Consider the following 27,125-nt stretch of genomic DNA (forward strand, 5'->3'; position numbering starts at 1 on the left):
CTTCATCATCTCTCTCGGGCAGGTTGCTAAGTATGCAGGATTCGGTGGTTTAACCTTGTGCTAATGAATCATCCAAAACTCGTGACTAGAGGGAAATGTTTATTTATTTATTTTACTGACGCATCCGAAAAAAATCTTACTGTACTTTCATGCTTCATACAACTTTCACAAAGCCGTTGTATTAAAGTCTCTATCTTAACCAATAAAATATCTAGATATTTGATGTAAAAATCTTAATCCCTTCAATCGGAAGCAGGCCATATCTTACTGCTCCTCAGGCTCGGCTTCAAAACCATGTACTTTTTCAAAGTTCATCATACATGCTTCCTCCGGGCCTTGTTGACTTTTCTGGCTTATCTATTTAGGATGAATGATTTATGTGTGAGTTCTTTTAAAAGGTGTGCATTATCTATGCTTCTTTGTTTTACACCCATTCAATATCATTAGTAAACTTGGGTGGTCGTAGTCGGACGTATGATTCAATGTCCATCATCCGATGCCACCTCAAGCCGGATGTTAATTTGTGTTCCTTTAGACTCTCTCTCTCTCTCCCTCTCTCTCGTACGTGCCCATTTTCTTTATATTAAGTCATTTCCCGTTATAACTTGCATACTTGACGATATTTCTTAGCCTGAAAACGCTGTTCTGTAGCCTACATTAATTTTGCGGAGGTAATCTGAATTAATTTTGTGAGGCCGGATTATCTAGTTATTCTTTACGGAGCACAAAGAAACTAAGCAAGACTTCGGTGAGTTTGAAAATTGCCAAAGGTAAAGTGTAACAAAAAAGAATTTTAAAAATGTAACCTTTTAAGAAACACTGGAACTGTGCACATGGCAGCGTTGGTCCTTAAAGTTAGAGGAAGTAAAAAAAAAAATTTTTTTTGGGGGGAGTGTGCGAATTAGGTTAATTAATTACGCTTCCTGCACACCAGGCGTTCCATTTTCTTCTCTAAGAATTAGATATAGCTATTATTCATATGATTTCCGCGGCCAAATCTTTATAGTAGCCCTGTTAAACAGCGTAATAGTGACCCGGCACTTAACGTTTTATCACCCCCTTTCCTGCGATTCAAATAATGTGACAATTCTTTGTAGAGTTGCTGACCCAGGACAGGGTGTAAATGTTTTCTTTCTCGCTCTCTCATTGATAGTATTGTTTAACTATATGTGGCCTTTATTCGGTATGCAAAGCTTGTCTTATCTTGCCTTTGTCTGAACTTTTGTTGCCTGCAGAACTACAAGAATTTGTGCAGTCAAATCGTTATGCAGAGAATTAATTAACAGACAAAAACTCACTCACCCTCTGATCCTATTTTCTCTTATCGTTTGGTTAGATGAACTACGATCGTGCCTGTTTCTAAGATGCGCATTTTATCCCAGATTCCCTCAACTGTTCCCCTTTCAATGTATCTATCTACAGAGCTAGAAGTGTTTATGACAAGCAAGGCTTAGAACCCAATTTCTTTTCTTCCATCCTTGATTTCTTCAGAATTTGGAAATAAATTTGCTACAGCCTATCATTTCCCTCTTCTTCCAACCTTTACAGCAGCCTTCATCCACCATTTTGATGCCACCCTACTGTTTCCAGTGCATTCTAATACTGTATATATTTGACACTTATCATAATTAACTAACGAAGCAATACAAAGAAATATTTTCAATTTAATAAGTAAACACGTTCATTATCACGTGTAATAATTTCGTAAATCCGATTGTATAATAATTTTAGTATTTTGTACTGTACAATGATTAAATTGCGCAAAAAGACTTACATTCTATCAGTTATAAATTGCCATTGTTTTCAGTTTATGAAAATGGGTAAAATACGCAATCTTCAGATTCATCTTTTTATTGACAGACAAAAATATACATCTAGGTACCAAGACAGAAGACATTACTATATATACATAACCAACAAAAGCTGCTTAAAGTATCTAATAGTTCATTGAGTCATGAAGCCATAGAAGAAAACCAATCATAGCATACATTTCCCGAAGTGCAACAATCACGCATCTTACTGATGCATGCAAAAGAGAGAGAGAGAGAGAGAGAGAGAGAGAGAGAGAGAGAGAGAGAGAGAGAGAGAGAGAGAGAGAGAGAGAGAACATATTTTCAGACATTAATATCTTAACAGACTACGAAAGGACAGTGACAGACCCGATACAGATTGCAAAACCTGTGAATATTCTGTAAGCATTGTATCTTAACAGTAATATCTTACTTTTCTGTGGACATAAATCTCTTACATTCTGAACGAACGTAATATTACCTAAATTAACTTTAAATGGCAGACTATTTGTACGTTTAACCTACACACATAAAATTGGATAAAACAACACTTAATGCCCATTTCACGGGAAGTTGTACATTTCACAAAACAATGGTTAAATGCAGATACATGTCACAGAAGTTTATCTAACATATAGTAATTAGTTTTAGACAATGTTTCTTTTTAGCTTGTTAAGCCCACAGTCCTTATGCACACAGCCAGAAAGGTACAATAATTATAAATCTACTTACAAGGACAGTAATGAGGTCTATCAAAAGGCTCTCATTTGAAGCACTCTTATGTATCTTGACCAGCTATAGTGTCATATCCTACGCTTTATTTGGCCGAATGGAGTTTCATGTACTATAATGTCTTTTGGCCAACAGAACTTCTTGTCCTAAATTATATTCTGGGCAGCTGAAGTTCCCCTTTTATGCTGTATGTTGGTGATATGAAAGCTCATGCCGTACACTGTATTTTGCCCTAACTGACATTGCTGCCCTACACTGTAGTGTGGCAAATAGAAATCTCATGCACCGTATTATCTTACCACATATTTTAATCAACTGAAGTTTCATGTTCTACAGTGTTCCTCCCTCTCAACTCTAAAAGCTCTGACCAGGGAACCCCAATGTAAAGGTGTAGCCAAGGTTGGTAAAACAAGAAACACGAGTAAAGTATTACCTAAATTTGTCCAAAAGGCAAACACCATGCTGAAAGATGGAATGCCAGGCCAACATATCTGAATTTAAACATTTATACAGCATATCCGAATACACGTATCTAAGAGCTGGATGAAACTGATGTAAGAGGAACGGACGAATCATGGTAATATTTATTTCTGGACTAGTAAATACTCTTTACTCAGAGTGACTGATGTGTTAGTTTACTGGATATGAATAGCTCTGTACCTATTATGAACACTGCCAATCAATATGCCATTAAAATGCTTCCTTTTTTACCATTTGTTCTCTATACTGTCAACATTTGTATGAAGAGTTTGCCATAAAGTGATCTTATAAAGTGCACAAACATGTAAAAGTCATCAGTTGGCATATACACACTCACTAAAGAGCCAAATGCATTAATGTGAGAACAGAAACACTTCAGTTCTCTAAACTTTGACATACTTTCCTTTACATGAAGTCTTAAAAATATGTAAAATAAAAATAAAATCATTAAAACCACCTGGATTTTTTGGGGGGTAAAAATATAAAATCTTAAAATAAACATTTATGTATCTATGGTACGAAAATGGATGTAAAAAACATACTAAAACATACAAACTTAAAACTATGAGTACAATAAAAATATAAAAAAATATCAGGGATACTTACACTGTAAAGAAAACACATAAGTTTGTACATCTCTGAGGTAATTATACTGTACTGAAAAGAAGAGTCAAAGAATAACACAAATTTTCACTGTTTTGTTCATTCCTGGCATCAGACATTTAAAATCTACAAATAACGCTATTTTCTTCAAAAATATATTCACTTAATGATACAAGTCACAGTGTTCAGTGTTTTTGCCAAACGTGTTTTGTGTTTGTATTTCTAAATGACTTTTGACGTGTTGCTGTTAATTATTATATCATACAATACATAAACTTTCATATTTTATGCAAAATCATGTTGAGTACATACTCTAAAAGCACCATAAATATTCCATTTACAGATTGCCTGATGACCTAGAAATATGTCTCCAAAACTACAGTATCTCCACGAAATTAAGATGCTTCTCATTCTCATTCAAGAGATCATGCACATATACTGTACATACTTACATAAAAAACATATACATTATATATATATATATATATATATATATATATATATATATATATATATATATATATATATATATATATATATATATATATATATCCTTCAGTTCTGGAAAAATAAACAAAATAACTAAAAATACTGAACAGAAAAAAATGTTAAAAGTTTTATATAACAATTTTACCTTCATTTCCTCTTCAAAAGACTGTTGATCAAATAATAAATTCTTCTGAACACAGATAATGAAATGGTTCGCAAACTTAAGGTAAAGGCAAAGAAAATTCAGCAAGCTTTAATCATTATGTTTCTCTTGGGAAAAAGATATACTGTATATCCACCTTTCTATTAATGACTCCATAAGTACACTGCACAATTTAGAACCACAAAAATCCAAGTAACATTCTGCAAACACAGATTATATAATCTTAACTGAAATAACATCCATTATACTAAACACACACACACACATGTGTGTGTGTGTGTTTGAACAAATATATTCAAGTACAAATATATTCCAGTATAATTGTATTATACTCAAGGGGTTGAGTATAATACGAGTGAATTATGCATACAGAATTTATGTTTGTTAATCTGGATACAAATGCAACTAACAAAGTCTTCATACTCACACAGTAAGCTGCAGTTATGCACAGTTTCAAAATTAAGAACAACTTGCAAAAAATCGGAATTGCAGAGTAGCTTAAAAATATATTTCTAAAAAAATATCTTTCATTACTAACGCTCGGAGAGAAAAAGTTCACAAAGCTCCAAGTCTAATTTTCCATGATAACCCTCCAAATGCTCAACTTGGCAAAGCACCACTTCATTGAAAACGAGTCTCAGATAAAATAAAGGTTTACAACTAAGTCACAAGATATCCAGTTATATAAGCTATGCTACCTGATTATCTATGATGCCACATAGCTATCCAATCATCTAAACTACAACAAAACTATCTAATTATAAGTAACAAAATAGTTTCCAGTGCTTTGAGGTAGTGACGAAATATGAATAAAGTCCTACAAATGCTGAAACAGTTTGTCACATTTGACGGGAGAATGAGATTAATGTTGAGCTGATCTGCGACATGAGGTCATATGGCAATATCATTCATTGTCAAATAGGAGAACATTACTTCAGGAAATCGCCACTAATATTTTTCTAGATTTACAATCTTCCACCACTGTTACAAAAATGATGCCATTCAATCTTAACACTGTATTCACTGTAAACAAAAAGACATGAATTTTATTCTGTCTGACGAATGTGCGATGATCTGTGAAAGATATGTTCCCTGTCTTAACATATTTCAAGCAACACAGATTCAGAACAAAGCTATTAATGTCTATGGAATGGTATTTACCAAGCGGCTAAACTAATGTAAGCAACATCATCCTGGTACAGGGTCAAGAAACCTCAAGATTTTACTATCGCAGTTGAATCAAACGATTCCCTAAGTTGTGGCAATGAATTAACACTTTGCAGTCACCCTTTGATGAAGCTGCATTTTGTCTTTTTGAAACTGTACTAAAGTGTGCAGTTTTTTGACAATGACTGCTCTACTTATAACAATTACCTTAGTGTAACACTCATTTTTAAAGGAATGCATTTACTGGATCAAAAATGACCAAACATCATGTTATTTTCAAAGAAAACAACTGACACTGAATTCAATGAAAATGCCAAAATAAAAATATTATATTTTGCAAACCCACCTCAGCACATATAATTTTCATGGTTAGGAACGGAAATTCACAAACTTTCTCAAGCTCTGAGCTTTAAAGCTCAATGAGCAATCTACTGCCCACTCATGGCAATAGTTGTGGCTTTCACTTCTAATCAAGAGCAGAAAAGAAAACTTTAATTTTTCATATTTTTTACATATTCTAAATGGGTTTGTTGCTCTAAAACATTTATACAAACATTCATAATTATATATATATATATATATATATATATATATATATATATATATATATATATATACATATACATACACACACACACTATAGACTACTGTATACACAAAATTGCGTTATATAAAGCTAAAATTAAGAAATATTATTTCTTCTAAATTGTACAAAGTCCATTTTAAAGTACAGTAGTACTCTTTGCTCCTATGCACCACTTACCGTGGACAAATTTTATTTATCAAATTAATTATCAATATTTCACCTACATAGTAAAGTACAAGGATAATAAATTTAATCCTACTCCCAAAAAAAGTATAAAAATACAAAATACCAGTGCAAAGTCACTTACAGTCATTTCTTGCAATTCATTTATTCTTTAATACTCTATCCACCCTATAAATTTGTCAGAAAAGAATTAACCCAAAATCTGGCACATATGAGCTTCAGTGTTACTTTCCAATTTCCTTATGGTCAAACACAAAACAGTGTATATGAAAAAGGAACCTTTCAGTTTCAGGGATATATGAAAATATTTTCTTTAAAGATATCAGGTCATTTATCTTTTGTTCGTGCAATGCAAGATCATCACAATGATCCTTCTTAATCTGACTATGCTTACGGAAATGTATAAATTTAAAAAAGGGTATTTATTTGCTCCAAGATCCCAAACTACATCTCGTATAGCTACATGTTTTCCTTATTCTTTTTCTAATCATCTACGCATTAAAACCACTAGTAGTGATTCTGCATCTACCAGATGTTGAGGTTTACTTAAATTTGTCTCTACTTTAAAACTTTTGCTAATTAGTGACTGCTATTTTTGACTATATTGGTCTTGTTGTACACAATGTCTTTGTACTTGAAGTTGCTTGGGGATGGGCTGGGACAAAATGGGACATCTTCATAATTTTTCACTCGACTTCTTCCAGCTCCTCTTGCGAACAGTTTGTGAGCGGACTGTTTGCAAGATTTGCTTTCCCCAAATTCTTTTTTGATGTGGATTTGTTATCTCCATATGAGAGGACAGAGTGTAAGATTTGCTTCCGAATCGTCAGATCTTGGGCAAACTTCACAACTTTGTTTCTGATCCCTGGCCCAGAGAACTTTGACACTGTTGAACCATTTTGACCTTTCTGGAGCAATGGCATATCCCTTTGCTGCCTGTTGTTTTGAGATGGACAGTTCTCCTGTGGCACAGATTCTGTAGAGAGTAACCTCTGTTGTGAACTTCTGCTGTTAAAGAAGACCTGGCCTTGTGGGCTTGCTAAAGCTAAGCCACGGAGGCTTAGATCTTGCTCAGGTACTGTTTCCGTTTCGCCATCACTCATCGCTCCTGTATTTTCATCGACATAATCTGAGGGGCTCTCATTAGTAAGTGGCTTGGTTGTATGCTGGCGCTCTGCAGCTGTCAGCACTATGCCCGGTGGTGGTGAAACAAAAGTAACCTCATCTGGTAAAACATGATTCAGGTGCTCTGGGTAACTGGCTTCCATACTCTGATTTTGTAGGGTAGTATGAGATGTATGGTAAGAAGGTCCCGAAGAATTTGGAAGAGTATCTGTGTCTGTAACAATTCAATCTTGTTAGAAACCACTTTTTCATAAAAAATGAAGGAACATGTGACTTCAAGTACTGAAAAACCAATTAAGCCACTATAAGTCAAGTGTAATATCAATATATGGCAAACAATGTCCAAAGGAAAATTGGAAGACAAAGTTAAACTTAAAATATTACCAGAGCTTTGGCGACGGCGTATATTGTGGAAGCAGTAGACAGCATTTGAAAGCTTTTCAAAATGTTTCTTGAACCTTGATGTTGAAAATGTGTACAGGACTGGATTGACTGCTGAGTTGATGGGCAACACCAAAATGACAAGCCAAGCATAAACACCTCCTGGAAATATATATACATAGCACTTTCAGAATTAAAAAGTTCACAAGAATGTTAAGGAAAAGTATGTACCAGCACGGGGTATCATTCCTAGAGCAGCCTAAATACAATGACGAAGTGAGGCAGTTGAAGAGGCTTGGTGTAGACATCTGAGTTACTTGGCCACCTGAGCACTAAAAGTACTGTATATATCTTTATAAAATGGTGCTTATTCAAATCCCTAAAGCAATTTAAAAAGATAATTTTATGTGCGCTTTCAAGATATGCTAAAAAAAAAAAAATGGTGGGGTAATTTGAGAGATTTTGTACCATATGTCTAGCAGACCTATAATAATATGTTCCCAGCTGTATAATATTCTAAAAAAATATAATTCTTATGTAAATCCAAAAAAATATATAATATAAACACATAATAAAATTTACTTGATAAATCATTCAATGATATACATGATCATGACACTTCACTGTAGATTAGGAAAATGCATACATTGATGATGCTTTATTTCTCTGCATGACTTCGATTTTCATTGACATATACTTTTTACATGAAGTCGACCAAACGTGAAAAATCTGTAAAATTTTCACAGGAATATTCTTTCAATTCAAGTCTGTTGGATATCCAAAATTATTTTTCCATTAAAGTTACATGAAGTTACGACAGATACATCGTTCAACTTCTCCTATGTGTTTTAGGTCATAGTTTACACGAGTTACTGAAAGGTGCCACATTTTATTTTTCAATCAGATAAGATGTGCCTGAGAGAGAGTCAGTATCATTGCTAAAATGAGGTAAAAAATCCTGCGATCAAAGAAACATAAACTACGAGAAATAATACCATTTATGTCCACAAGAGCAAGGGCAGCTGCCTTGATGCAGATGATGGGGAACCAGCACAAGCAATTGGTGAAGACAATGAAGAAGAACCTGACGGCAAAGGCAAACTCTCCTGCCCCCAGTGTCGTGCAAGCAATGCATTGCCGTCGGGTTAAAAATAGGCGTGTGTACGACCAGATGATCAGCATAAGGCTGCAAGAGAATAAAAATATACAGTAGTCTTAAAGGATTAAAGATCACTAAATGAGAAATTAGAAAGAACAGGTTATTAGTGCAAATTTATAGATGCAGAAATAAAAAAATACTCCTAGATATACCCCTACGATTAGGTTGAAAGCATTCACCCACCCTAGAAAAAGGTTTTATTTCGCTTCATGGATATTAGAAACAAAATTAGAAACAGATTTGCAAAACAGTTGCCAATCTTCCCTTATGTCCAACAATAGACTACCACTAAATGTACTTGTTAAAAGTTAAACTGTTAGATGTGATGAAGATATTTTATTACTTTTAAATGTGACCATTCTGCGTGGGGACTGTGATAGGAAACATATTGAGGAGACTTCTCCCTGTCTCCTCGATATATTTCCTACCACAGTTCCAGAGCATGGTCAGATTTAAAAAGTAATAAGGATACTTTCATCACGTTTAACAGTTTAATGCTTAACAAACATATTTGACTGGTCTAAAGTGTTGTGGTGAAGCATTCACTAGGCCTGGACTATAGACGAATTCCAAAAGCAGTAGGACAGTATATTTGTATATTGGACTCCCATTTCAAGAGCAAGAGAGCAATAGAAGGGGCTCTCCCCATACGTTTTGAGGTATTCAATAATATACCTTTCTGTGAAGAGGATGGCAATTTAAATCACTATATTTCCCATTTTATTTTAGTTTGATAATGCAGCACTTACTCCTGTGGTTTCCTTCATCCTTCATTCACCTAAATACACAGGCGTCTGCATCCTGACGCAGGGATCAGTCCTGACCAATGAGACATTATTCTAATGAACAACTGGACCATTCTCCTCTCTGGAGATTGTTAAGGATTCAGATCTGGGTTTTATAAAATTATGTATCAGGTTCATCATTTATCTTCGACGTAACACCCGTTACATTAACCTACTGCCCTGTCAACTTCTTATAAATGTTATTGCTTTTGCCTGGTTTATTTCACGACCATTTTCCAAACTTTCATTTCGCAGCTGATGTGGTATGTTGGAAAACGTGCAAAGGTTCCTGATTTTACATACTGTACCTGCATATACATGTACAAAACTGAGGGTCTTTTGACCATTTCAAATGCTCTACTTACAGCATATAAAAAATAATGATATATATGCAGAAAACCAAGAATTACAGAATAAAATGGCACAACTTTTGAACAAAGAAAAAATACATTCACTTAAATGGTAAGCTATATATCAAATATCCTACTAGCCAACATGTAGCACTTGACTAACCTTATAGAGTTTAGGCCAAGGAAGAGGAATGCCGAATACTGCCATCCCAGAAGGAAAGGTTCATTGATGTACAGTGGATAGCACATCGTGTTTGTCCCATAGAAGCTACTAATTCTTAAAGCTGAAATAATAATAATAATAATAATAATAATAATAATAATAATAATACTTGTTATGATAAGCTGTTTCCTTTAATAAGGGGTGGTTTCAGAAAAAAAACACGGAAACAGTCACTGCCATGTTAATCATCTAACTGAAAAATGAAGAATTTTTCGTGTAAAAAACTCAGTCTCGAAGATACTTCTTTAACACAACCGTCACTAAAACTTAATAAGAAATCAAATTTTTTCTACTAAAGAGTATCATTTCTTAACAATGACATCAATACAAAAATACAATCTGGTCAACTCGAAAAGACTCACCTGGAAAAATGGCTAAGCTGAAAGAGGCAAGCCAGATGACGAGGAGACAGAAAGACGCCTTTTTCTCAGACAGCGTGTGGGGATCCTGATAGGAGTTGGAAACACACAAGTATCTCTCCAGGGACATGAAGGTCAGAATAAACATCGAAGCCTGGCAAGGATAAGAAAAACAGTTTAGGATATGACAGCTACCACAATGAAAGAAGTGGGATGGAAAAGCCGTTTCTCATAGATTGTAGGCTGTTGTAGGTGATGTTTCATTATATATACAAATAAACAGATTTCTGATCTTTACTAAGATACTATTAGTAAAGAAGATAAATTTTCAATTACCTCAGATGACACTGTTGCTAAAATACCAGCCATCGTACAGGTATATGATTCAGCCCACTGAAGGGAGTTTGCTAGGAATGTGCCCTTCATCTGAGCATCTTTTACGCCCATAATCACCAGGTAGACACCCATTAGTAAATCAGCACCTGGGTAATCATTCAGAATTCCTGTCTTACTTTGCTTTTGAGAGGAAAAAACAATGGCTTATTCATGCATCCAAGTTTTATTTTTTTTAGTAGTAAATATACTGTGCATGCGTTTACTCCTAACCGAAGTATTCTGCAAGCCCATGGGGCCCCAATAAGAAGGAAGAGCAGCCAAGTAGGCTACCCAAAAGAATTTGAGATGTAAATAATAAACTAAAAGAGGGAAATGTTTAATTGAGAAATCTTCACCAAATTTGCAATCAACTTATGAGTTAAGTATTTAATTTATCAAAAAACTTGATACTTCGTCAAGTCTGTTATCTAAAACAGCCTAGGAAGTGAATATCCTACAAAATAATAAGCAGTATGGACTTTTACTTGCTAGGTTTTTGATAAAGAGGATGTTGCTGTTGCTTCTAGAAATGTCCTTCCGTGAAAGGACCCTGCAAAAGATCACCAAGACGTTGCCCAATATGGTGATGAAGGCCATCACCCACACTCCTACTCGAAGGGCCTTCCATCCTACGAGGTCTCGGGTATTGGAGAATCCTGCGAGAGAAGAGACAAATAACTATTACTGGGAAGAATTATTTTCAATAATGGTTCGTCTGTAAGTCATTCTTTTCCAAGGACTTTAAAAATACTAACTCTTCAAGGGGAAAGCCGAAGGTAATTGTATTTATAGTGATAAGAATATTTCATAAAACAAGGAATAAGTTTAGCATCGTTTAGGGTTAACTGGCCACTTAATATGGCAATTTTATTCTTTTATATAAATATTGGAAGTACATAGGTAAATTACGTTGGGTGCCCCCAGGAACACATTATAACTGAAAAAATATCACGAGTAACGTAATCTTGACCCATACGGAAGATGAAAAAGCTGTTTTCCTTATTCAATAAGTATATCATTGCATACTGTATATTTTGCTTTGCCATCAGTGCTAGAGTAATAAAGTCTAAATTGGACTTTCAGCATTTTATCACTTACCTTTCATATGAACTCTACAATTGTTTATTTTCTTTATTATTCACTAGTCCCAGCTCTAAAAATACTTTACGAATTCATACAGAGCCTACTTAAATTAAAACAGCGTGAAGTAGACGATTAATTCATTTTATGTGCTCGCTACAATTAAAATATACTTTCACATAACTTCCATACGTCATTAGTCACTCTCGTTTCCTAAATTGTACTTTTTCCACCAATCATTTATTCTGGGCTACTCTCACTCTGCTTCTCTCTGCTCGCATCTTCTACAGTAAACTCACAAAACTTCACTTTGCTTTGGTATTCAATCTTACATATATTTTTTGAAACTTCACCAGGAAGTAGACTTTTCATTTCACTGTTTAGTGGGAATGCCTGTTCTCCCACCTAACCAGTTCCTCGTTGGGAGAGTCGGTAGAGTTGTCGGCTAGCACTCGCTAGGCCCGAGTTCGAGTCTCCGGCCGGCCTATGAAGAATTAGAGGAATTTATTTCTGGTGACAGAAATTCATTTCTCGCTATAATGTGGTTCGGATACCACAATAAGCTGTAGGTCCCGTTGCTGGGTAACCAACTGGTTCTTAGCCACGTAAAATAAGTCTAATCCTTCGGGCCAGCCCTAGGAGAGCTGTTAATCAGCCCAGTGGTCTGGTAAAACTAAGGTATACTTAACTTGTTCGCCCACCTAACGTTCATTTATTGCCTTACTAATTTCCTCCCGTATCTCCATTAGTATGGGGAATTTTAGCAGCATTTTTTCCGTCCTAGCTGCATTTCTCTGCCTTTACCATCCATCATTTCACCCTGGTCTCTGACCACTTAGCTATCCACCTTCTCCAACTCTTTCTTAGTCTGATTTTTACCCCTCTTTTCACAAGGCTTCCTCTCGGACCCCCCCCCTCTGATAGTCGAGAAATGTCATATCATTAAGAACAAGCTGAATAATAAAGTCATAACAACATGACAGTTGTTACCAAACTCTTGGGACCAACACCCTAAAATTGTATTTATGGTGAGTGTTTTAAATATGAATACTTCAACATATGAAATAACTTGCACGCCTATCAACTCTGGCCATCAGTCAGTTAAAACTTTGAAAAGAAAACACAGGTCTTCAAAATGTTTGGCTGGAAAATGGACAAAGTTAACAATAAATCGGTTATCTCTCATTCATACTGAGGAACCATCATAATGATATCACATGCTAATTCGTAAATACTGACCGTTATGGTTGGGCATGCACTGCGGCAGGGGCACGCGGGGCACATAACTGCAGTACCGGAAGGTGGAAAAATATCTGGAAAAAAAAATGGTCGTCAAACAACTAAGTTATAAACACATACATATTTTCTATTCCAAAGACTAAGAACTCACAAAGCAACAATTATCGAAGACTAAAGACTCAAAAGCATAAGATTACTTACATGACCTTCAAGTCCGTCAGATCTGCAAACTGGTCTTCACTAATGTCGTTCAGCTGGAGTTTTTCGAGCACTCTGTGGCGACAAAACCGTGTGTAATTTCAGCACATCTTCTCCTTCTCATAAGTATGGTGTAACAAGATTACTGTGCATGTATATATGTATGTATATATACTGTGTAATATATATATATATATATATATATATATATATATATATATATATATATATATATATATATATATATATATATATATATATATATATATATATATATATTACGAAGGAGGGATGGTTTAGAATCCAGATTAACTAATTCTAAACCACCAAGTCTAATTGAAGCCTAATATTAGTGTGAACATATATACACAGTGAAGTTGTGTGGTTATGTATGTGTATATATATATATATATATATATATATATATATATATATATATATATATATATATATATATATATATATATATATGCATATATGCAAAAAAACTTATTATACTTCATTAAAACAGTTGCGAAAAAGCAGTTGTCATCTAATAATAGACAAAAAGAACTCAGTTGATTTATCAAATGGTAATGAGATACATTTAGCATGTACAGTGATTTTTTCCCCAAATACATATGTAACCTGTCACTACACAGTATAGTTCAAAATGAAGATATCCTGATACCCGGGCAAGATTCGAACTCGCATCCGGGGTATCAGAACGAGGTAACGTTTCTTCGCGGCCCGCTGGATAAACGTTACCTTGTTCTAATGACCCGGATGCGAGTTCGAATCATCCCAAGGAGTCAGAATATCTTGATTTGGAACTAAGCTTTACAGCGACAAGCGCATCTAAAGTGTGAAGAAATCGATTCGTCAAGACGGCCTTGTGGTTTTAAAAAATACACATGGTAATGAGCTTTCATACCTATATTTTTATATTTACAAGGGAGTCCTTCAGACGCTAGATATAGGCTTCTGATGAGTTTGTGTACACAACCCTAGCAATTTACTGAAAGGCATTTAAAGCACGGAAAAGGAAACAGACACAAATCTCAAGGTAACGCCAGAGAGGAAGTTGTTGATGTTTCTCTGAATCCTAACTCCAGCTTTTGGTCGACAGGCGAAAACTTTTCGAATGAATATCTTGTTATGCCATTCTCCCAAAAGCCCCATTCTGTACAGGACATCAAGGCTCTTTATGCAAGTTGAAATCGGTTAAAATTGCCATAATTGCCCTTTTTTTATAATGGCCTCGTCAGAAGGACCCTTAGCTCCCACACTTGACGGATAAGTTTCGGTAAATTGTATTTTCTGAATGGGAAGCTGAATTGCTTCTTTGGATCGAGGACTGTCAAAAGGTTGAAACCAAAAGCCGCTTTGACCGTGATGCTACAAATATGACGGATTCGCAGCTGACTAAGACCACTGAATGCTTCTTAGTGAAAGTGGAATATTCATAATTTCTCAAGATGTTAAGACATGCTCTTTGAGTTATGTGAAACTGACTAATTATTTCGTTTTTTTTCCATAACTGCTGTAATGCTAACGCAACTGCATACAGCATTAGATCTCTTATGTGCTAAGAGAGTTCAACCAATTATTGATCTGAAGCAAATCTTTATGTTCATTTAGCAGAATAAAATTATAATACTCTATTTCTTTTTAAGATAATCATAGTTTTAGATGATGATAATATCTGAGGAACATCAGAAGCAAAAAATTAAAACTATTACGCATTATATAATCAACTTGTATATTTTTTTTATCAAAATACAAAAAAAAAAAAAAATCTTTGCTTCAAGAAAAGGTTTCAACAATTCCATAAAACCCATCGTGCTATTCTTTTACTTCTTATCATTTGGAGGGATGAATCCCCCACCCCACTTTTTATGAAATAGAAAGGAGATACCGATGGAAATTGCCGAGAACTCGGGATAAACAGTGATTCTGAATTCCGACTACAAAAGAACTCCCTTAATGCCGACATGCGAAACAAGCTCCTACTTACAGCAAATTGAGTGAGCTCAACCCTTTGAAGAGTCCATTCACGGACTGAAGCCTGTTTCCCGAGAGGTCCCTGCAAAACAAGATGTTTATCTCTTATTCCATTCGACGTCCAGATGAGATAAAATGATCACAAACAAGAGCGGCATCTATACTTATGGATTTGTGTCCAAACATATTTGAAGGCATATATACAAGTCTTATTAGATAAATGATTAACCATTAATTACAATGAATGCTTCACAAGTTAAAGGTCTTCCTCCGTAATTAAAAATATCTGTTAGCGTTAAAGTCTCTTTCAACTGCAAATAATATATCGCGGGAATCAAGACATAGTTCATATTTAACTAATTCTTATGACGTCATCTATCATTCAAATGTAAGATTTGAATGATATAAGACTTTGAAGAATACCGTGTTTTGATACCTTTATAAGGAATGGTGGAGAAATTGAGAGAGGAAGGATCGGCGGCTTGTGAACGGTTTGGATGGAATGTAAGAAAAAGAGGAGAAATTGGAGATATTAATGAGGAAACTACAAAACAGAAAAAACAGAGATAAATTGATGTTAGAGTAAATGAAGCATATGATGATGTGATAGCAGGATAAAACCTATAGCAATTATAGTGCAGTATTTTCATGGTCTGTTATTTGGAGATAGATGGTCCAAGAAATCTAGCATCTTTAAGCGTCATTGGTACAGATGTTAATCAGAAATTTATTTAAGAATTCAAAATTAAATAATGGAGTCCTGGCCTGAATTATTGCGTCTTCATGTCTTGTATCATGGTGTGCACATGAACAGCACATTTTTTGATGACCAAAAAGGAGTTATGAAAGATCTTGTGAGTAAATTATCACGATAAAGTTGCCCTAAACTCTTCATCGAAGATGGATGCATTTTCATTCTCCGAACTGAGTTTAAAGGAACTGGAAATAATTGTAGATCTTAGAAAGGGCTTCCAGGAAAAAAGAAGTAGATGAATCAAAAATGAAAAACGTGTCCATTCCTTTTAGCTGAATAAAGTAAAGGAAGTTACCTCTCTTCCTGCTTTCTTTCACATCTGGTGCTTAAGAAATATCCCATAAACATTATTCATTCACAGCTTCCATTAAATTCTGAACATTTTACCATTAAAATATTGCTCGTTGGGAATGAAAACTGAGGCAAATACTTCTTTTGGGGGAGTCAACATTCATGTGGTTTTGGAAATGGGGATAAATTATAAGAGAAGCGGCTTTCAGAAACACTCAGCTTAGTTTTTAACTTCTCTAACCAGACATATTCTCTCCGAAAACTCACCATTCTGTCATAAAAACTGATCTGGATAAACTTAAAAGAAAACCACTAAGGTTCTACAGTAGTACAGTATTTCTCAAAATGTTGAATGGAGAATAACACCATGAAATATTTTCTTCCAATCATAATTTTTCTATTAATTCACGTTCATCTAAGGTGTGGATAATTTCCAAATATCACTGAAAAATCTTCGTTAGCCACATATCACCGACTCCATTTTATATGAGTTTTCAAAGAATCGGTTCATCTCTCTTCTTTCTGCTGTCAAAAATTGCACAAACCTAACGGCTAACAAACTAAGGAAGAATACCCAAATAGAAGGAAAGACGCAACCTTCTCAATTTCAGCGATGAAACATGGCATTTGAATTTAGTTCCCACAAACAAGAGTATGGCTGTAATGAAGTCTGTTAAGAACCTCCAAGAGCAATGCCTATTAAACTCTCATAAAATTATGGAAACTGTAACACATCCTTATTCACAGCTCCCTTACACTGGGTGAATATCTCCCATAAATCTCACTTTGCGAAAAGGTCTCTGATGAAAATGGACGACTGTCAAATGCAAGGGAATGTAGATGATAATTAAATACAGACTACGAGAACCTCATTATGAAAAGAAAGTAAATGTAATAAAATTAACACTGGTAATTAAGATTAGACGGAAATTATAGCAAAATACAAGACACTGCCTTCAAAATGCTGGTAAGTAAACACTTTAGAACCTTAAAGAAAATGTTTAATATTGATGAATTTCTTGTTTGTTGACCATGAAAATCTAATCCCATTTTGGATCACACTTAAAGTAGAAGTTTTCTTTCTTATCTAGAAATACTTACAGCTTCTTGAGCTTCATCAGTGACCTGAAGGCTCCAAGGCGAACGGCTTCAATCTCATTGTACCCGAGACGTCTGCAATGATGAAATGACAAAGGTCACCACTATCACCTTGAAGAATCTCAGAAATGATAATGTACGCTATCTCAGTTTGTCAACGAAAAATAACTACTAGAGCAGTGCTTGCGAAATGATATAATTAAACGTTGAGATCCTAAAAAACCATTTTTCAGCTGAAATTCAAGGGTTTATATTTCACATGCCTATAAAATATTCCATGAAATCCGCATTCAGAAGCATTTCTGATTACTTTACCAATAATGATAATCTTATTTCCTCCCGAAATACTGACAGGAAAAAAAAATCAACCTTTTGTGTACCCCGATACCTCGAAAATACTGAGTGGTATGATGACCACTGTGATCATAAATAGCAAGTGGGATCATCCGCAGCGACTGAGCAAAATACACTTATCAGTGTAATTAACTAAGTCAAAATGATTCGCTGACCAATGTTACTGGTCACCAAAATGTCACTAAATAAATACACATTTACTTACAAGACTTCTAAGGAGGGCAGGTTTTCGAACAGAAGAGTGCTCACTCGCCTGATCTTGTTGTAGTTCAGATTTCTGCCAACAATTACAGATGAAAATTACACACAAAATAATAAGTGATACACACACTTATAAAACTGCCGATGTGCATAAATACGGACAATTACGTATAATGGTAAATACTATTCAATGTTTCGCCTTATCTAATTGTGCACATATTTCAACAAGTAATATCAGCTATGTTTCTGATTAAGGTAAACAGTGATGAGATGGCTAATCCATGAGTGTTAATGGGATTAATTATCAGATCCAACTTTTACTTGTTACAAGCTGTTCCTTGCTTTTAGAAAAGTTTACAGAGTAATTTTGCCATCCCGTTTTTTCATACACTGTTATTAAGTTCGACTGGCTTACATATTGAAGTAAACGCAAAAATAAAATTATATACATATATAAGGTACAAACTCAGGGTGGACTGATTGCAAAACACTCTGGTAAGCAAAGCATGAAAAACTTGGAAAATCTGTAAAACGTTCTCCATGAAACTGAGCCGAGAGGAAAAACTACGTCATTTTCTACAAGACAGAAGCGAACTCACAACTTCTGGAGGCGCTGAAGATTTGGAAAACTCTGGTTGTCCCTGAAGTTCAAGAAGTTGTGAGACAGATCCCTGTGGAAGGTTGAAGCACATAAGCAAATACGATTGAAATTCAAACCACTAAATCATTGCAAGGCCTGAATACATTCACGATGCAAATTCGCATTGATGCTGATCTGAGAACTATTTCTTAACACGAATGTTTCTAGGGATGAAAAAATTCATGTTAAAAATCAGTAGCTGACGGGAATACAAATTTGTGGGCATTTATCAAAATAATATTTACAGCAAAGTAATTATGCTAAAAATTAAATTATTTCCACATCGGGCCTTGGAAAAAAAAAAAAAAGAATTTTAACTTATAAGGAATGAACAGCACTTTACTGACATATTTTTACTCATGATAGCTTTATTACGAAAAACCTTATTTTTTCTTTGCTAGTTTGGTGGCTTGCAAATAAACTTCACAAGTAAAAAAGTGTATCAGATGAATTTCAGAGGTTATTTTGAGCCTGCAATTAAAATACAGCACATATAAGCATTCATACTTAGGAAAAATTGCAAAAAAAAAAAAAAAAAAATCTCTCAACGTTCCTGCTAATTTCTTAAAAATGTCAGAGAAGCAGCCCAGGGCACAAAATCTACAGATTTCGTGTAAAAACTCAAACAATTTAACCAGAAACTTCCGTATTTTCATGGCTTCTCAACAATATAAATTATATATAGACGATATCCCGCTAGGACCTAACTTTTCAAGGGCAGCGTCTTCATTGCGTAAATTCTTTAAATCACCATGAAGTCTCCTTTATTTTAGAGCTTCCCCTCCCCCCACATAAGATAACTGTTTTGATACTTATACAAAATTATTGAGTGTAAGTGATATGGACTTGTGACTTACCAAAGCACAAATAAATGGTCTTAGCACATTTGTCCATATACTGGCCATTTCCCGCGTGTTCTAGAAAAGACCTCATTTAAAATAATGTCTTCTCTAATGGTGGCTTTTATAAACAATATCTGAATGTAGCATGGACAACTCACTCAGCCCTGTCATACGAAATATATATACAAATATAGAGTGCTTTGAAATCGGAATAGTAAACTATTAAGCCATAAGACATGGCCTGGATGAGGTATGTCGGTGACTTAATGGCATTTTGGAATCTGAATCTGGGGTGATTTCAATAGTCTTCTACCAAACTAGATATTGTATCGAGCATCAAATTTAAAGTTGGATGCGACAAGGAAAAAGGTCTCTCCTGGAAGTACTAATAATTAGGAATATGGCATCCTACAAGTTTACACTATACGGAAAATTCCTGTTTCTCGACATCTATATGGATTTCTTTAGTCACCGTGGTATCTCAATAAGGGTCAGACGGGTGGTAAGCAACTTATTTTGGGTGCCCTAGTCACAAGTTCCCGTGACTTCAGAGGTATAGAACTGAAAACAACTTATGATAAACCTTCGTCCCTCACATACCCAGACCACGTCATTGAAAATATAGTTTGTAAGACAATGAATTTATTTTTGCGTACTCCCAATAAGAGGGTAAAAAATCCTATTTCTTTCAGCTACCCAAAGACAGCTGGGTCTGTAGTCACTGGCGTTTACAGGAAGAAGAAAAAGCAACAGATATTGAATTCAAACGATGCCTTGCAAGGGGTGGAATGCATCTTATGTGGGTTTCACCGGGAAAATGCTGTCCAGGAGAAAAGCCAACACCAACGATTTGCAAGATATATCAAGATATATAATCTGAGAAGTATTTCTGTTTGCTGTGAAACTATGCGACATTTCGAAGGTAAGATACCCGAAGCGACTTAATGAAACTAACAACATGAATCTATCACAACAGCCTAGGAAAGCTGTCAAGACTGCCCACATCTTTTTGTATCCTCCATCAAAGATGATGAACATTCTTTACGCTATGGGGTTAGCGGGAACCTAATAAACCAATCTGCGCTTTACAACTTCTTGTATAAATATTGCTGCTGTGTACTATTTAAACCATTATTTTTTTATAAAGGATAGAGATTCATTGCCAAAAATAATGCTTTTTTTTTTTTTTTTTTTTTTTTACTTAAATATGGTCATTTTTCGCCTCTATTAGACCTGTTTACAGTTTTAATAATAATTTTTACATACAAATAAACATGCATAATATAATATATACAGTATTTACATTACATATATATAGTGTACTGAATGTTTTTATATATGCAGTATATAAACGTAAGATAATACATATCGTTAAATGACTGGAAATTTTGAATTACGAGTTACTTCATGTTTTAGTGTAATATTGCATAATTTGCTGAGGAAAAGGATTGTAAACCATTAAATTATTTTCTTTACATGATCATTCTTATTTATTTACTAATTCAGTGGATAAAAAATTGTTATTTATCAATTTCTCCAGGAAAACGCGTGTAAATCGTCGCTATATTTTTCGTTTTTTAGTGTGCTTCTATTTACAAATACCACAGGAAAATATGCGCGTTGTAACCGTAGAGTTTATATTACAACCCCTGCCTGAATCTGCAAAATGTTTTGTGTGATCAGCCTCAGAGTGTTTACCTTAGAGAGAGAGAGAGAGAGAGAGAGAGAGAGAGAGAGAGAGAGAGAGAGAGAGAGAGCTCATATAACGCCTCCGTGAATCTGTAAATGTCTTTGAAATCAACCTCAGATTGTTTACCTTTGTGTGTGTGTGTGAGAGAGAGAGAGAGAGAGAGAGAGAGAGAGAGAGAGAGAGAGAGAGAGAGAGAGAAATAGTCCTACTTACAATGATGTGAGGTTCGGAGCGTGGCTGAAACACGACAGATCCAACTGACGTAGGTGGTTGCGATCGAGGGTTATGGTTCGGACTGCTTGCAATCCGATGAAGCCGTTGGTGTGTATTTTCTCAATGTAATTCGTCGAGAGGTACCTGAAAATAAAGGAAGGAAGAGGTTTACATTTAGTTTCAATCTCTTTGCTTTCTTCATTATCACGCAATTTCCTTCTTATTTTCGTTTTAATGCCACAGAAAATCAGAATGTCAAATGTCAAACCTGTTCTTTCTATAACATCTCGAAAAGTTTGATTCCTCTTTCTATACTCTCACTGGTCCATTCAAAAGTTGAATCTGCGCTTTCTGTAACATCTCATATTACGCCATTTAACAGTAAAATCTGCTCTTCCTATAACTTTTCTCATTGAGCCACTTAAAAATTAATCCTGGTCTTTCTATAATATCCTTCACTGTTCCATTTAAAATCTAAATCTGTTCTTTTTTTAACATCTCTCACTGAACCAGTTAGAGGTTAGATCTCTTTCTATAACCGCTCTCATTGATAAAGGTAAAGAGTCTCTATGTGAACTTTTCTCACTGATCAATTAAGAGTTAAATGTACACTTTCTATAATCACTCCCACAGGTCCATTTCAGATTTAAATCTGCTCTATTAAAATCTCTCTAGGTGATCCATTTACAAGTTAAATCTGTTCTGTTATAGTCTCTTTTATCTATCTACTTAAAAGTTAAACACACTCCAAGTATAACCTCTCAAATCAAGCCATTTGACAGTTGAATCTGCTCTCCCTCTATAACTACTGATCCCTTTAAAATTTCAGTTGCTTTCAGAGAGGTTGCTTTATCTATAACCTCTCTTACTGATCCATTTAAGAGTTAAATCTTTTCTTCCTGTAATCACTCTCATCGATCCATCTAAAAGTTACATCTTTATAATATAACCTCTCTTATCAATTCATTTAAAAGCTATTCTGGTATTTTCTTACAATCTCACCTTGTTCCATTGAAAAGATAAATATGCTCTATAATTGCTTCCCTCGAAGATTCTTTAAAACGTTAAATAAGTTTTCGATAACCATTCTCGTAGATCCATTTAAAAGTAAATATTTAATCTGATTTTTCTATAACCTTTCTCTTTGTGCCATTAACAGTTAAATGTGCGGTTTCTAAAAGCTAGTTCATTGCTCCACTTAAAAGTTAAATCTGCTCTATCTATAACCGTTCTCATTACCAAACTTGAAAGTTCCATCTGTTCTTACTGTAACCCCTCCCAGTGGTATATATAAAAAATTTAGTTTGCTTCATTATAACCTCTCTCAATAATCCATTCAAAAGTTGAATTTGGTCTTTTATGATAATATTTGTTATCGATCCAATTAAAAGTTAAATCTGTTTCATTGATATCGCTCTCACTGATCCATTTAAAGGTAAACATGCTTTATCAAAACCTCTCCCTGTGAGCCATTTAAAAGCTAAATCTAATCTATTGTAATTTCTCTCATTGATCAATTGTTTGCTTTTTTATTACTTCTCCCATCAATCAATCTAAAAGTTAAATTTTCTCTATTGTAACCTCTCCCATGAATCCATTTAAAGGTCAAATTTGTTCTATTGTACCCTATCCCATCAATCCATTTAAAAGTCAAATTTGCTCCATTGTAGCCTCTCCCATCAATCCATTTAAAAGTAAAATTTGCTCCATTGTAACCTCTCCCATCAATCCATTTAAAAGTCAAATTTCCTCCATTGTAGCCTCTCCCATCAATCCATTTAAAAGTCAAATCTGCTCTATTGTAACCTCTCCCATCAATCCATTTAAAAGTCAAATTTGCTCCATTGTAACCTCTCCCATCAATCCATTTACAAGTCAAATATGCTCCATTGCAACCTCTCCCATCAATCCATTTAAAAGTCAAATTTGCTCCATTGTAACCTCTCCCATCAATCCATTTAAAAGTCAAATCTGCTCTATTGTAACCTCACCATCAATCAATTTAAAAGTCAAATTTGCTCTATTGTAACCTCTCCCATCAATCCATTTAAAAGTCAAATTTGCTCTATTGTAACCTCTCCCATCAATCCATTTAAAAGTCAAATTTGCTCCATTGTAACCTCTCCCATCAATCCATTTAAAAGTCAAATTTGCTCCATTGTAACCTCTCCCATCAATCCATTTAAAAGTCAAATTTGCTCCATTGTAAGCTTTCCCATCAATCCATTTAAAAGTCAAATTTGCTCCATTGTAACCTCTCCCATCAATCCATTTAAAAGTCAAATTTGCTCCATTGTAACCTCACCATCAATCCATTTAAAAGTCAAAATTGTTCGATTGTAACCTCTGCATTAATCCCTTTAAAAGTCAAATTTGCTCTACTGTAACCTCTTCCATCAATCCATAAGTCAAATTTGCTCCATTGTAACCTCTCCTATCAATCCATATGAAAGTCAAATTTGCTCTATTGTAACCTCACCATCAATCAATTTAAAAGTCAAAATTGTTCGATTGTAACCTCTGCAACAATCCCTTTAAAAGTCAAATTTGCTCTACTGTAACCTCTCCCATCAATCCATTTAAAAGTCAAATTTGCTCCATTGTAAGCTCTTCCATCAATCTATTTAAAAGTCAAATTTGTTCCATTGTAACCTACCCCATCAATCCATTTACAAGTCAAATTTGCTCTATTGTAACCTATCCCATCAATCCATTTAAGTCAAATTTGCTCCATTGTAACCTCTCCCATCAATCCATTTAAAAGTCAAATTTGCTCTATTTTAACGTCTCCCATCAATCCATTTAAAATTCAAATTTGCTCTATTGTAACCTATCCCATCAATACATTTAAAAGTCAACTTTGCTCCACTGTATCCTCTCCCATTAATCAATTTAAAAGTCAAATTTGCTCTATTAAAACCTCTCCCATCAATCCATTTAAAGTCAAATTTGCTCTATTTTAACATCTGCATCAATCAATTTAAAAGTCAAATTTGCTCCATAGTAACCTCACCCATCAATCCATTTAAAAGTCAAATTTGCTCCATAGTAATCTATCCCATCAATCCATTTAAAAGTAAAATTTGCTCTATAGTAACCTCACCCATCAATCCATTTACAAGTCAAATTTGCTCCATTGTAACCTCTCCCATCAATCCATTTAAAAGTCAAATTTATTCTATTGTAACCTCTCCCATCAATCCATCTAAAAGCCAAATTTGCTCTATTGTAACCTCTCCCATCAATCCATTTAAAAGTCAAATTTGCTCCATTGTAACCTCTCCCATCAATCCATTTAAAAGTCAAATTTGCTTCATTGTAACCTCTCCCATTAATCCACTTAAAAGTCAAATTTGTTCTATTGTAACCTCTCCCATCAATCCATTTAAAAGTCAAAGTTGCTGTATGGTAACCTCTCCTATCAATCCATTTGAAAGTCAAATTTGCTCTATTGTAACCTCTCCCATCAATCCATTTAAAAGTCAAATTTGCTTTATTGTAACCTCTTCATCAATCAATTTAAAAGTCAAATTTGGTCTACTGTAACCTATCCCAGCAGTCCATTTAAAAGTCAAATTTGCTCTGTTGTAACCCCTCCCATCAATCCATTTAAAAGTCAAATTTGCTCTATTGTAACCTCTCCCATCAATCCATTTAAAAGTCAAACTTGCTCTATTGTAAGCTGTCCATCAATCAATTTAAAAGTCAAATTTCCTCTACTGTAACCTCTCCCAGCAATCCATTTAAAAGTCAAATTTGCTCCATTGTAACCTCTCCCATACATCCACTAATGATTTAAAGCTGCTTTCTTATAGTTAAACCTGCTCCATTATAACATCTCTCATCAAACTATTTAAAAGTTAAATTTGCTCTACTATAATCACACTTATCCATCCACTTTAAAGTTTCTGCTCTCTATAAAACCTTTCTTAAAAGCTACATTTTTACTTTTCTCTATTATATCCTGTCTCATCAACCCACATACAATTTAAATTTCCTCTGTTATAACCTCTCTCATTAATGCCTTTTAAATCTGCTATATTTTAATCTCTCCCATCACTCCATGTTAACGTTAATTATGCTTTATTATAACCCTTGTTACTGACCCATTTACAAAATAAACATGCTTTTGTAAAAACTCTATCGTTGCTTCATTCAAAATTGTATTATAACCTCTCTCACCACTTCACCCATTTCAAAGGTAGAAAGAATATGCATGACCATATACTTATGAATAAATAAATAAATTCACATGCAACAAATGCTCAAAATTAATATAGTAAACGACCAAGGGAGAGATACTTACAAAAATCTTAAATTTTCTTGTGCCAAAAAGTTTTTATCCAGTATGTATCTGAGTAAGCTGTTTTGAATATCTCTGCAAAGAAATAAAAATTAATTTCTAGTGATAATACTTTTGTTCCTTACAGAAGATAAAAAATGTTTTGTGAAACTGTTATTACTTGAGCTGGAAATAACATCGAAAAATTATTTCAGTAATATTCAGAATATCTGTGAACTTTGGAGTTTCTATCTGAACGTTGAACTATAAAACGGATGATTTCACTCTACAATTATGTGAGAAATACACAATGGATTGCAGCTGCTTACAGATAAATTGAACATAATGTATGTACACATAAGTTTACATATGTCAACGAAACAACATGCATGTGACATACATACAAGTGGCTACCTGGTAATATGCTCATTTGTTTTCGTTCATTTAAAGAAAACAGAGTAGGGGAAAACGAAATTCAGGATTCGAAGGTCACGAAGAAGACTGGGGTCTTTAGACTTGTCCCCTCAAAGTTGCAAGGGCGACAAAATATTGGGAACACATAAAAAATGAAGAAAATGGTTTTGTTCATGATCTATGGTGCGATATCCAAGTGGTCGTCAGAAGAAAGGGGTACAAAGTAGCTGAGAGAAACAAAATTCTGTGAAGAATTGAGTGAAACTTGAAGGATGACTCGGCTGACCAGTACAATAAAATCTTGATGCAGTTCCATCAGAGAGAGCGTAGGTGCAGATTCTGAACTAATACTTTATGTAAGACCTGACAAGTTCCACAAAGAAATGGACAGAACGCTTAGAAAATAAGTCCTTTTTGTATGAGTGCAAGCATACATTCTTTTAAAATGTTAACTGAGGAAAGTTGGAAACGATAAAGCAAAAACCTAGGCTTTATTACTGATTGTGTGCAGTCTAAATATAGGCATCTTTATGCACATGCACACATAAAAATACTCGTAAGTACATTCACACACATGTAAGAGAGAGAGAGAGAGAGAGAGAGAGAGAGAGAGAGAGAGAGAGAGAGAGAGAGAGAGAGAGAGAGAGAGAGAAATCCATTTTGTCTAATATGGGTTATTAACTTACAGAACTTCTAACGACTTGTATTGTGATAAAATGCACGGATCTAATGTCCTGATATGACTGGAGTTGATAGCCCTGCAAAGGAATCAGACCTTCATTAGTAAACCTACTTATCGCTGAAATGAAATAATTTCTATATGCATGTCTTGATCGTAATTATGTGTTCAAAGTACATCGATAAACACTGAAACACATGTTGAAGATATTAATAAA

General features: G+C 34.6%; 1 protein-coding gene across 1 annotated transcript in view; it reads right to left on the reverse strand.

The window, feature by feature from the left end:
• Window positions 1-6,671: 6,671 nt before the first annotated feature.
• Window positions 6,672-27,125, reverse strand: part of LOC136830774 (uncharacterized) — a 175,121-nt gene continuing 154,667 nt past the window's right edge. Inside the window, exons 5-20 of the mRNA XM_067090677.1 lie at window positions 26,916-26,987; window positions 25,840-25,911; window positions 21,534-21,677; window positions 18,748-18,819; window positions 18,153-18,224; window positions 17,597-17,668; window positions 15,464-15,532; window positions 13,471-13,542; window positions 13,270-13,343; window positions 11,436-11,606; window positions 10,912-11,057; window positions 10,579-10,729; window positions 10,157-10,277; window positions 8,695-8,885; window positions 7,703-7,861; window positions 6,672-7,532 (exon numbers count right to left, since the gene is read on the reverse strand). Coding sequence (XP_066946778.1) covers window positions 6,880-7,532; window positions 7,703-7,861; window positions 8,695-8,885; window positions 10,157-10,277; window positions 10,579-10,729; window positions 10,912-11,057; window positions 11,436-11,606; window positions 13,270-13,343; window positions 13,471-13,542; window positions 15,464-15,532; window positions 17,597-17,668; window positions 18,153-18,224; window positions 18,748-18,819; window positions 21,534-21,677; window positions 25,840-25,911; window positions 26,916-26,987 — 2,311 coding nt within the window. The 3' untranslated portion in view covers window positions 6,672-6,879. The remainder of the gene's footprint in view (window positions 7,533-7,702; window positions 7,862-8,694; window positions 8,886-10,156; window positions 10,278-10,578; window positions 10,730-10,911; window positions 11,058-11,435; window positions 11,607-13,269; window positions 13,344-13,470; window positions 13,543-15,463; window positions 15,533-17,596; window positions 17,669-18,152; window positions 18,225-18,747; window positions 18,820-21,533; window positions 21,678-25,839; window positions 25,912-26,915; window positions 26,988-27,125) is intronic.

Source organism: Macrobrachium rosenbergii, chromosome 47, assembly GCF_040412425.1.
Source record: "Macrobrachium rosenbergii isolate ZJJX-2024 chromosome 47, ASM4041242v1, whole genome shotgun sequence".
Classification (NCBI taxonomy): Eukaryota; Metazoa; Arthropoda; class Malacostraca; order Decapoda; family Palaemonidae; genus Macrobrachium; species Macrobrachium rosenbergii.